The sequence below is a fragment of the Protopterus annectens genome, chromosome 11.part0 (assembly GCF_019279795.1).
Source record: "Protopterus annectens isolate FY-2018-M chromosome 11.part0, PAN1.0, whole genome shotgun sequence".
In the NCBI taxonomy this organism is placed as follows: domain Eukaryota; kingdom Metazoa; phylum Chordata; order Ceratodontiformes; family Protopteridae; genus Protopterus; species Protopterus annectens.
The window spans coordinates 835,640,290-835,653,269 of record NC_056745.1 but is presented as its reverse complement, the minus strand read 5'-3'; the positions used below and the strand labels follow the sequence as shown (position 1 = coordinate 835,653,269).

Below are 12,980 nucleotides of genomic sequence, written 5' to 3'. Positions count from 1 at the left end.
TTCTCCAATTCCATTAGTTGGCAGGCAGAGTAATATAGCTTCCTCAGTACAAAAAATTCTTCTGGCTTCTCACAAACCCTCCACCAGTGAACTTTACCTTAGCAAATGGAAGAGATTTTCAATTTGGGCCTGTACACATGATTTAGACCTGTTTTCAGCTCCTCTTGACAATGTTCTAGAATATTTAGCTTTCCTCTTTGATCAAGGAGCTTCTGCTTCCACAATTAAAGTTCAGTTAGTGGCTATTTCTAATTTCCACAGTGGCAACAATGATCATTCTCTAATTTACCACCATTTATACAAAGTTTTCCTTAATGGTGCATTGCGTCTAAAGCACCCAGTCAAGGATCCTATAGCTCCATGGGATTTGACTCTGGTTTTACAATCTTTTGTGCTCTCACCCTTTGAGCCAGCTGCAACTTGCCATCTCAAATTTCTGTTGTGGAAAACTCATTTTCTTGTGGCCATTACTTCCACCAGGAGAATTTCTGAAATTCAAGCATTGTGTGTGAAACACCCTTACCTGATTTTTCATAAGGATAGTTTCATTAAGAACCAACCCTTCCTTTCTTCCTAAGGTGGTCTCAGAATCTAATAATAATCAGACAATTGATTTGCCCGTTTTCTTTCCCAGTTTCTCCAATAAAGGCGAATATTGCTTGCACTTACTAGATGTTCACAGACAATTACGTTTTTACATCAACAGGACCAAAGAGTCTAGAAAATCGGACCAGTTATTTGTTTCCTTTTCAGGTTTATCTGTGGGGAAACCTGTCTCAAAAGTTATCTTATCCAAAAAAACGGCTGTGAGGCAGTTAACCAGTTCTCAGTCACAAAATCAAATCCAAAAAGAAAGCTGGAAACACTCTAAAACAACAAATGTTTAATCCAGGTTCAAGTTCGCAAGTAAACACTTTCACCTTCAAGGCTTCTTCAGGCGAACTTGAACCTGGATTAAACATTTGTTGTTTTAGAGTGTTTCCAGTTTTCTTTCTTTTTGGAAAAGTTATCTTATCAAAATGGCTCCGAGACTGCGTTACCTTCATTTACAGTCATAACAACCATGAGTTTCCTGCGCCTGTTAAATCGCATTCCACCAGCTGTATAGCCACATCAGCTGTTTTCCACTCTTGGGCATCCATGGAAAAAATGTGTGCAGCTACAACATTGGCTACTCCACATACCTTTATCACTCATTAAAACTGGATATGGTCTCCAGGAGAAGAGCATCCTTTGGTTCTATGGTTCTCAGGAATGTCCTTTCATAAGGCCACCCAGGATCTAAAATAGCTGGGGACTCTGTCCCATTTGTCAAGAATGAGTGAAGATTGACATCAGATAAAGAAGTTATGTTCTTACCACAATATTCCATCTGTGTTATCGATCTTCATTCATTCCGTGACATCCCGCCTTCCTTCCCCCTCCTACAGATTTCCTAGAGGATTGGAAACTTGTTCCTGGAACCTTTTAGGTTTCACCTTAGATGACTTCTAACTTGTATACCTGTCATTCCTTGATACTTTGGCACAAACTCGATGTGAGGTAATGGGTAGAGTCTTAGCTCGAGAGTTTTTTGGCTGGCGCTTGCTATGTAACCGAGCCAGTTCCGAGGATCGGAACTGAGTCCCATTCATCAAGAATGAATGAAAATCGACAAAACAGATGGAACATTATGGTAAGAAGATAACTTTTAGTTATGTACTCACCATAACTTTAGATGTTTGGGATCCATCTCGCCTACATTCTGTACTGATGGGTTCGGAGTCGATCCTCGGCTCCGACTCGGCACGCTATGCTATAGAGCGAAGCCTCTTATTGGCTGAGCTATTCTCTATCCCAGGATGCACCACCACTAATCCCCCAGATCTTGTTTGTCCGCATTCATGCACACACACATAACTTGTTTATATAACATTGCCAGATGTTTCAAGATGAAACAATAGAATTCGGACCGTCCGATCTCTTCTGATCTCCAAGGCAGGGGGAAGGAGGGTGGGTTATTGGGAATGTAGATGGATCCCAAACATCTAAAGTTATGGTGAGTACATAACTAAAAGATGTTATGTGATCCTATCTCGCCTACATTCTGTACTGATGGGACAGCGTCCCTAGCACCTAAATCCTGGGTAGCTCACTGGAAAACACTCCTGAGCACTGTGGAACCAAATGAAGCTTGCCCCCGAGATGCCACATCTAATTTGTAGTGGGAAATGAAAGTGTGCGGGGAAGACCACGTAGCCGCGGCACAAATGTCACTAATGGCAAGCTTAGAATGGAATGCTATTGAAGTAGCCATAGCTCTTGTAGAGTGAGCTTTGACAGAGGTCGTAAGCTCTTTATTAGAAGAGGAATAAGCTTGACTAATACAGTCCCTGATCCATTTGGCAATAGTGACCTTTGTGACGGCTTTGCCCAATTTATTATCCGAAAAGGACACAAAAAATTGATCTGTTTTCCTTGTTTGTTTGGTCCTGTCTAAATAAAAACGCAATTCCCTGTGGACATCCAATGTGTGGAATATGTATTCCGCTTTGTTTGAGTACTTTGGAAAGAAAACTGGAAGTTCTAATGACTGTTGCAGGCAAAAACTGGAACAAACATTAGGGACAAAGGATGGATTAGGCCTTAGGGATACTCTATCTTTGTGAAAAACCAGGTACGGTGGTTTTACAGATAGAGTTTGAAGCTCTGAAACCCTTCTGGCAGAAGTAATCACGACCAGAAAGGCAGTTTTCCAAGATAGAAATTTCAAATCACATGTTGCTGCCGGTTCGAAGGGGGAGGAGGTTAAGGCACGTAATACCACATCGAGATCCCACGGAGGAGCAGGATGAGAAATCGGAGGTCGTAAAAGCACAGCACCTTTCATGAAGGTTTTACACAATCTGTTGCTCATTAAAGGTGGGTTTATAGATTCATGAAAATTGGAAATAGCTGCCAATTGGACCTTGATGGTAGAGACTGAAGAACCTTGATTGAATAGGGAAGTTAGAAATTTCAGGACTTCCGATACAGGAACAGCGATGGGATCCAGACCCCGGAGTTGAGCCCAAATAGCAAATCTCTTCCATTTGCTAGTATACAATTTCTTAGTGGCAGACTTGTGGGCCGAAGATAAGATATGTATGACTTCCGGGTCTAAGGTATGATTCCTGACTATAGTCGGAAGAGGAGGAGCCAAGCTGTTAACTTCAAAGTGTGAAGGGACTGGTGGAGTTGTCCCGACTGATGAATTAATAGGTCTGGGATCTGATCCAGGAACCATGGACCGTCCAGTGCATATTTCCGAAGATAGGGGAACCATACCTGACGAGGCCAGTAAGGGGCAACTAAGATCATTTTGCTCCCCAAGTGAGATGCCTTTTGGATCACTCTGGGAAGGAGGGAAACTGGGGGGAAAGTGTATAGCAACCCGGTGGGCCAAGGATGGGCTAATGCGTCCATAGGACTCTCTCCCGGAGCTGGAGTGAGGGAGAAGAACTTTCTGCACTTCGTGTTCAGCGGGGATGCGAAGAGGATGCAACAAGGAGTTCCCCATCTGCTGAAGATCTGAGTTGTCACTACATTGTTCAGAGACCACTCGTGAGGAGAGAGGATAGTTCTGCTCAGTCTGTCGGCTATCACGTTGGATTTGCCAGGGATATGAGTTGCTATCAGAAAACGTCTGGTCGCCACTGCCCATTCCCAGACTCTCATGGCCTCTCTGCAAAGAGGGTAGGATCTGGTCCTTCCCTGCTTGTTCAGATACCAGACTACTGACATGTTGTCGGAGTGAACGGCAATTACGCCTTGAGGGAGGTAATCGTGGAGGGCTTGTAGAGATAGAAGCACCGCCCTCATTTCCAAAATGTTGATATGACGAAGACTCTCTTCTGAATGCCATTTGCCTTGGACTGACCTGCCCAGGGAATGCCCCCCCCACCCCATCTAGGAGGCGTCCGTAGTCAAAGTGGCCATAGGAGGAGGTGGAACAAAGGGTCAACCCTGATCCAGATTGGCGGGCACCAGCCACCAGCGAAGGTCCCGTTTGCAGGTTTCCGTGATCCGTATGAGGTGACTGAGAGGGAGATCCTGAAAGGGCCACTGTGTCGAAAGAAGCCACTGGAGAATTCTCATATGCAACCTTGCTAGGGGGACTAGAAGAACAGTGGCCGACATAGATCCCAATAGCTGCATGACCATCCTGGCTGGAGCTTTGGATCTGAGAAGCAAGGCTCGGACTTGAGCCTGTATAGTTTGTATCCTTTCTGTAGAAAGATAGACCCACATTCGGTTTGAGTCTATCTCTACTCCGATGAATCTTATGCGCTGAGATGGCAGCAACACAGACTTTGGCCAATTGAAGGTGATTCCAAGGGAAGTGCCTAGTGATATTGTGGCTTGTAGGTTCTGCAATAGTAGACGCCTGGAGGTGGCAGTTAGGAGCCAGTCGTCCAGATACGGAAACACCTGGAATCCTAGACTCCTGAGGTGAGCCATCACGACCGCCAAACATTTGGTGAACACCCTGGGGGCTGTGGTGAGACCAGAGGGCAGCGCGCAAAACTGAAAATGACTATCTCCTAGGCTGAAGCGCAAATGTCTCCTGGACGCCTGATCTATCAGGATGTGGTAATAGGCATCCTTGAGATCTATGGAGCACATCCAAACACCTTTCTCCAGCAGTGGAAGAATGAATTGTAAGGTGACTATTCGGAACTTGGACTTTTTGACTGAATGATTTAGAATGCTGAGATCCAAAATGGGCCTCAAGTCCCCGGTCTTTTTTGGCACCAAAAAGAATCTTGAGTAAGTCCCTAATCCGATCTGGTCTGCGGGGACCGGTTGGATGACTCCTTTTTGAAGCAGCTTTGAGACTTCTAAGGCTGCAATTTCACGTTGACTGGGTGGCAGGTCCAGGATTTTCTTGGACAGAGGCAGGGAGTGAGAAAAGGGGATGGCGTAACCTCCGGCGATAATTCGAAGCACCCATCGGTCCTGAGTGATACCTTCCCAGGCTTTTAGGTGCCTTGAAAAACAACCCCCGACTGGCTCCGGAGCTGCACAATCGGGCAATCCTTCAGGGATTGTGGAAGGCTGAAGAGCCACGAAAGGACTCGCGGTCTCCAGTGTTGCGGGGGCCTCTGCCGCCTCTGGGATGGCATCTTCCAGAAAAATTTCCCCCTCCTCTGCCTCTAGAAGGGGGATCGTCCTGCTGCGAGGGATAAGACTTCTGGGATCTACGGAACCACATTTTCCCTCCTCTTTTAGCCTTGGGATAAGGCCAAAAGGGAGTGGAAAATCATGCCCCTATGGCAGTCAAAGTCTTACCTTCTTGCTCGCAGCGGGTCAATGTGTCCTTTACCTTGGGTCCAAACAAAGAGGACCCATCAAAGGGAGCGTCGGCAAAGGAAGTCTTAAAGGCTTCTGGAAAATGACACAGGCGGAGCCAGGCTTGCCTCTGTAGAGCAATACCCGTACCCGCCGCTCTACTCGCCCCCTCAGCTGCATATGAAATGAGCCTCATGGACGAGTTTGATATCGATGACAGCGTAGCCAACTGAGAGCCAACCGTCTGGGCCAGCTGCTCAGGTAGGTTACCCAAGAGGGTATCTGAAAGCTCCTTGATCAGATCCCTCTGAAACCTGGTGAAGTGCGTTAAATAGTTCAGGGACCTTAAGGTAAAGGCCGCTGAACTGAAGGTGCGCTTCCCGTACCGATCCATGCTCCTAGACTCCTTATTAGGAGGATGGACTGACGTCGAAGCCTCTGCTACATCTTGTTGGGTAGCAGATGCCACCACCAAGGCATCTACAGCCACACCTTTGGTCAAAAACTCCTTCTCTGGGGGTGCTGATAGGAACTTATATGGGCGAGCAGGCACCGGTTCCACAGAGTCTGGATGTTCCCACGCCCTTCGACAGATCAAATCTAGGAGCTCGTCGAAGGGCGGAGACACCCAGGAGGCGGAGGGCTGAGCCCCGAAGGCCTTAAGGAACACCGACTCGTCAGCAGAAGGGGGTTTGGAATGCCAGCCGCCTCGTTGTTTGAGGGCTTCCAAGATGTCTGCAAAGGAGACATCATCTGAGGACGACTTAGGGGACCCCTCCGCATCATCAAGATCAGTGTCTGATGTGAGAGACTCATCGGGGGAGTCGAAGTGCTTCCTCTTGCACGATCTTTTCCTTGGGGGTTCCTCTGAAGAAGCTTCAGAGGGACCTCCAGGAGGGGGGGAACCCCCAGTGAGGGTGACCTCAGGCCCCGGGGCTCCGCTGTCTAAGGACAGGGGGACTACCAAAGACCCAGTCTCCGTATGTAGGGAAGGTGCTGGTGAGACCGTGGAGGTAGCCAAAGAAGATTTGGCCAACGCACTCCTCATGGCCCTGAAGGCCGGACCACCAGAATCCTGGGAAGGTCCAACCCCCGTGGCCATAACAGTAGACGGTACCCCTGCAGCCGACGCACCGAGAGGAAGGCTCGGAACCGAAAACATCGGTCCCGAAGCATCCCCCCCCCCCGGGGCCGACAGAGGAGGTCCATGTACCGAACTCCAACTCGAGAGCCGGGGTTGGAGTAAGGGTCGGGGCCGACCCGAAAACCTCCATCGGCTCCACCAGCACCGGCTCAACAGTGCCGAGGCTGTTAGAGGAGGAACCAGAACTACAGGGTGGGCCATCGGCTCCGAAGCCGAATGGGCTGGAGCTGAAACTAATTTCTGGAATACAGGAGACTGAAACAGTCTTAGGAGCACCCTGTCGATGTCCGAATCCGACATCTTGGAAGATCGGGAGGAAACCGATCGGGTCCGAACTGACTTCTCCATCGGCTCCGAAGGACTGGGGGACCGGCTCCGAATGGACTCAACCAGTATCGGTGCCGAGGGAGATCCCAAAACAATTTCCCTCGGTGCCGAGGAGGGCTTCGGCGCCGAAGGGGAAGAGTCTGAGCCGGCAACCCTCATCGGCTCCAAAATCAGTGGAGCCGATGAAGGTGACCCGCCTCTCGAAGCCCCAGTCATCGGCTCCGAAACCAGAGGAGTCGAGACTGGAGGCATCGAGGCAGACCATTCCGCCCTCGGCTCCGAAGTCCGTGGAGCCGATGGAGAAGCCTGCCTGGATTTCTTAGTAGTCGGTTCCGACGGGCTGGTCGGAGCCGACGCTTTCTTTTTCTTAGTTGGAGAGGAAGAGAAAGATAAGGCCTCCTCGAAGGAGGGTTTAATCAGCCCTTTCAAGATTAATTTATTCTTCCTCTCTTGGAGGACCCTAGAGGAAAAGGCGTGACACACGCTGCAGGATTAGGTGCTTGGCGCCTAAACAATATACGCACGAGGAATGATCATCAGTTATAGACATTTTATAATTGCACCTCGTGCACTTCTTGAATCCTGAGGGTCTATGTTCTTTTGACATAATGCCTCTAAAACACTCACTATAACAGTGGAAAAAAACACTAAGTAAGAAAACAAAGATTTTAACAACAATAAATCCTCTTTTTTTTTTTTTTTTTTTTAAAGAAAAAAGACCAAGATAACAAGTACAGCAAACACCAAAAAGGAGGGCCAAGAACCCTCTAACTAAAACAGGTACTTGACCTCCCTAAAAATAAGAAAACTCGCTAAGAAATAGGGAAGGCCCCTCTAACTTAAACGGAAACCTTTCCCTAATCAATACACACAAATTTTCCACAAAAATATAATCAAAAACACACAGAAACACAACGATAGCTGTTAAAACAGCTTTTGGGTAAGAAATAAAGAATTTCTTGACAGAAAAACTTTAAGAAAATAGCACTTAGCTCAGCCAAGTTTGAGACCACGTCCTAGCTTGTAAGCAGCAAACGAGATCTGGGGGATTAGTGGTGGTGCATCCTGGGATAGAGAATAGCTCAGCCAATAAGAGGCTTCACTCTATAGCATAGCGTGCCGAGTCGGAGCCGAGGAACGGCTCTGAACCCATCAGTACAGAATGTAGGCGAGATAGGATCACATAACATCTTCTTTTTGAGCTGGTGTACAGTATCTAAATTCCCTAGACATAGTGAGGGCTTAATTTTAATTCTGGTGTTGGCTAAAAGAGCAATTACTTGAAAATGGATGTCAAAGTTTAAATCAACTCTATTTGAAGTGTTGAATATTGTAATGGAGCTAAAAAATGGAAGTGACTCTTTAGAAAAGGGCAGGAACAAATTACATATAAAAATAGAAATTGTGGGAACAAAATGTGCAGAATAATGTTTTGGAGGTGGCGTGGGATTTAAGGGAAGGCAGGAATTGAACAATTTATGTAATTTTGGATTGATAACAGTTATACAAAAGAATACATGTAATGTACAAGGTTTTAACAGTGACATGTTCATATTGTTTGTTTTCTTTTGTATAAATGTCTGTTTGCATATGTTTTAAGTGTTAATTCAACAAAGGTGTCAAATAACAAGTGAAGAGACTAAAAGTAAAAGCTGAAAACACCACTACAAATTAATAGTGTACTGACTTGATATATATAGGTAATATAAAAAAACATACAAAATTAGAAAGAGGTGCATTATATTATTCAAAGAATATTTTTGAAAGATTGGTAGTACTGCACAGAGTTAATATAGTCCATAATGTTTTAAGGAGCAAACTGTAAAGGTGCAAGGCTCTTCATTTAAAAAACAGCACCACAAGATGTCATAAACTTGACAGATTTAGAGAGTATATATATATTTTCTATTTCATTTCTGTTGGCCAGTCAATTGAAAATTGGGCTCTGATTTTGCTACTTGTAAATCAGAGTAGGCATCTTGACAGCTTAGAATTTTAACAAGTCAGCTGTCGTGAAAAATGGCAAGCACTTTGAATCATCAGGTTGCTTTGACAATTTGATTCTTTAAAGCAAATTGTTCTGAACGATTTACTGTAATGAATCTTACAAAAGGTAGGCAAACTTCATATAGCTAGGCCCCTAGGGGGCCATTTTAAGCCCAGCCATACGTCCCCAAATGTTAATGATTAACTTATATAATTTTCTTATTCTTCGATTCCATGTTCAAAATTATATCTTGAAAGCTTTAACTGTGGAAAGATGATCCTTTAAAATGTGATCATTTCTTATGTAGCAGTCATCTAGAACTCTTATGTTACAATAATCTAGAAAAGATATTTTTGTTAAAATAATTTTGCACTTTTATATAAAACCCACATGATGGCTTTTAATAATAGATTATCTAAATTGCTAGGACATCTTAAATAGGATCAAGAACCTCTTTCAGGTTTTACACACTGAGTGTGTAATCATTTTCATAAATTTAGATGTTTGATAATTTTTTGCTCATGTTTGGATTCTAACATAGTGCTGAATTCACAGGTTGAGAGAGAATTTGTTTGGAAAAGAATGTAGTTTGCGTTGGTGTTCTGGAGTCAGTGTCTGCATAATAGCCGTAACTATGAGGTCTGTTGCATATTTAAAGTTAAGTGTACACATACCAACAGTTATTTAGTAGTTTTTAATGCAAAAACTCATAAAATTACTTTTTGGTTAAGCAAAGTCTTCATCTGAAGAGAGGAGAGCAGAAACCTACATCATTGGTGCCATCATGGAAGTCCAAGAAGCCTTAACTCCTTAGGAAATAGTTGATCCCCACAGAACAAACTGTCTATATTCTGACAATTTAAATTTATTTTAAGTACAAATACATGCATTTGAATGATTTGAAAAATCAAATGAAACAAATAGTTCTATCATGGTTGAGTCAAGAGAATTCCAGTGGATTTTCTGAAATAATGAAGCATGCCAGCAATCAGTCACTGACAAAAATGGTCAGTACATAGTACAGATATATCTAAGTATGATTTTCAATACAGGAAGAGGTGTGTTTGAGTTGGAAAGGTGCATCAATAATATTGGTCTTGTCTACATTTCCATCCATTTATAATTCCCTCTTTGTCCAGTCTGGGTTTAAAGGGAATTGGAGCCTTTCCCAGCAAATAATAGGCATAAACCAGAAACCAGTTCATTGTAAAGTGCTTGTGTATAGTCCTGCACTGTGCAAACACACATATAAGTGCAATCTGAGCATTACTGATTCATCTACCTAGGTTTCTTTTGGCAGTATAAGAAAGTGGAAGCTAAAGACCTTGGAGAAAACTGTAAAAGACAGACAGACGACCAGGCACTGTATTCAGCTTAGATGCTGTTTTCTGTGTTACTTCTCAACTTATTGAAAATTCTGCACACTCTTTCTCTTGTTTCAAGAAATGATAAGACAAAAATAAAATACAGTAATCTGCTGTGGTTGTGCAGCCCCCTCCCCTTGATCAGGACGCCCTCACTGTTTTTAAGGTTTGCTACTACTTCAAACTGGCTATGGGAGGTGGATAAATGGACTTGCATAAAACACATGCTGTAATAACTGAGTAATGTGGCATATTGTAATGTTAGGTACAGTAGAAGCTATTACATGCAGGTTGAAATGTTAAACTATTTGGCCATTGCAGGTTGACCTGGTTTGGTATGGTTAAATTTGAATTTGTCACATGTACCACATTAGGATTACCTGGTGCTTTCTGTTTCTGATGTTGCTGACACCAAATTTTACGCTGTATATTTTTCTTTCACAGGATATTGAAGAAACAATGAACACCGCACTGAATGAACTTCGAGAACTGGAGCTGCAGAGCACTGCAAAACATGCCCCTGATGTCGTACTTGATACCTTAGAACCAATGAAGCACTCCCCATCTCCTGCTTCGTCAACAGAATCTTTAAGTCAGGCCCATAATGTTATGTTGAGGACCACAGAGCCTCCAATGAGACGTAGCACCAGCTCATCCAGCGATACAATGAGCACCTTCAAACCAGTGGTGGCACCAAGAATGGGAGTGCAGCTGAAACCCCCTGCCCTTCGACCTAAACCTATTGTTCTTCCAAAAACAAACCCAAATTTGGGGCCTCCCCCACCTTCTCAAGGTTCAGCAGACAAATCTTGTACAATGTAAAGCCAAATTACCCAAAAAGGGTACCTTTGAAAGCCTGACTGTTGATGCATTGCTGATTGAGAAAAGGCACATTGAAAACTCATTAATAATTATATGCATAACTGGAGATGTACACTTTTCAGTGTTTGGAATGTACACAGTATAATGGCATTAACGAGGGCATTTGAATTTCGTTTAAAACTGGACTATTTTATGTGCTATTTACAATAGGTTACATAGAAGTACTTGAAGATTTTATGCTGCATTATTTTTACTGAGTGCAACACAGAAACTAAGGCTTCCCTGCCTGTAAAATATTTCACTGAAGTAGTTTACATTGTAGAGAGACCCTGTGCAAAGGTGACGAAGTTAACATTTCATACAGGTTTACAACTCACTAAGAATCAGGGATCTGTAGGATATTGCAGTGTTTGTGGTTTTGGGGAAGCAACCTCATTTGAGGTTGGCATTGTCATTAGAATATAATTTTTTTTAAACTCAACATTCCTTAGGCCTTACTGCCAATTTTGGAAAATGTAGCTTCATAACATGATCTAAATTGTAATAACCACTGTACCAACTTGCTGTCCTTACTGGTTACTCCACATAGGCTATGTCAAGGGATATAGTTTGTTTGCTCAGGATCTCTCCTCAGTACACAGCTTAATTTGAAGTAGTAAAATTTTATTTGTCCCTGATGGCTTTATGTCCCACATTACTGCCTGCTTTCATTATTAAATGTGTTGTTTCTGAAAGCCCCTTTCACAGGGAAAATTCCATCCTTTGTCATTATGAGCACAGCTGTATGTATATATATATGTATGTGCATGTGTGTCTGTATGTGTTTATATACACACACACACACACACACACACACACACACACACAAATACATATACAGCCGCTTGCAACTCTTTTATTTTATTTATTTTTTTTACAGAGTAGATTTTGAAATTAAATAAAAAATGCAGATTATTACACTGGCTTGTTCAGAATTTGATCATCAGAAGGTGGAAGCATAGATGTATGACCTTTGAACTGAGTACAGTGACCTCAAAAATGCATTCTTGAGAGAAATTCGCCTAGTGACCTCTCTTAGAATATTTGTAATTATTGACAAAAATGTATGTGATGCCACTGCCATTTAACCAAACTATACTTTGAAGCTTAGTACTAAACTGGAGTAAGAATACCACTTGCTAGAGAAAGTTATTTTCAAGTGTTACCTTGTGTAGCATCTTTTGCTTTTAAATTTCATTTCAAATTACACCTGTGAGGGCTTAATATAGCTTATTCTGGAGAGTAAGAAATATTAAGGACTGAAATTATAGGACAAAATGGTTGCTGGCACAGCCACGTTCTGCTATACCAAGGAAGAAATGGACATGTGACTGCTTTCCTTCATGATGTTACTGAAGTAAAAAGACCCACTGGTTATAATATAAACATGGGTAGTTAAAACTGGCATGTATGTTTTGCCATGTACTTATGGCTTTGGTTTTCCTGTTTTCTTGTTTGTGTTGCACAGTCTTCTATGATGTATAGGCATCTAAACCAAAAAGAAAAAAAAGAAAAAAAACACTTTTAAGACTTTCTGGTGCTAAGACAGGGTTGCATGCTGCTGTGTAGCAAAGTTAAATGGCAAGGCCATTATGGATTATTTAGCAAGTCATTTCTGAGCACCAAGACTGAGAAAGTTGAGATAAAAACTGAGGTTCTTATCAAGATGGTATGCTTACTTTCATGTTTATGAAATGGCCTATGTGGGGTAAATATGGATACGTCTTTATATAGCATAGGAAGTTTTGTATATTTAAATATGTTGTACTGAACTGCAAAGTGCTCATTAGAAAATTGTTAGTATAAAAATATATATATATATTATATTAACTAGAGAGATTATAAATTTAGTGAATGTCCATTAGGTACATTCGCCTGAATATAATGTGTAGTTTAATGGCTGTAGATATTTGAAATGCAGTGTACATGGGTATGTAACAGGGAATACATATACTACTACAGGCATACTAAATTGTAACTCCTGCAA

General features: G+C 42.8%; 1 protein-coding gene across 2 annotated transcripts in view; it reads left to right on the top strand.

Moving 5' to 3' along the window:
* SRGAP1 (SLIT-ROBO Rho GTPase activating protein 1) overlaps positions 1-11,807 on the top strand; it is a 1,651,729-nt gene extending 1,639,922 nt beyond the window's left edge. Inside the window, exon 22 of one of the 2 annotated variants that reach the window (XM_044088250.1) lies at positions 10,577-11,807. In XM_044088250.1, coding sequence (XP_043944185.1) covers positions 10,577-10,954 — 378 coding nt within the window. In that variant the 3' untranslated portion in view covers positions 10,955-11,807. The remainder of the gene's footprint in view (positions 1-10,576) is intronic. The other variant, XM_044088251.1, reaches the window with a different exon arrangement.
* Positions 11,808-12,980: the final 1,173 nt, after the last annotated feature.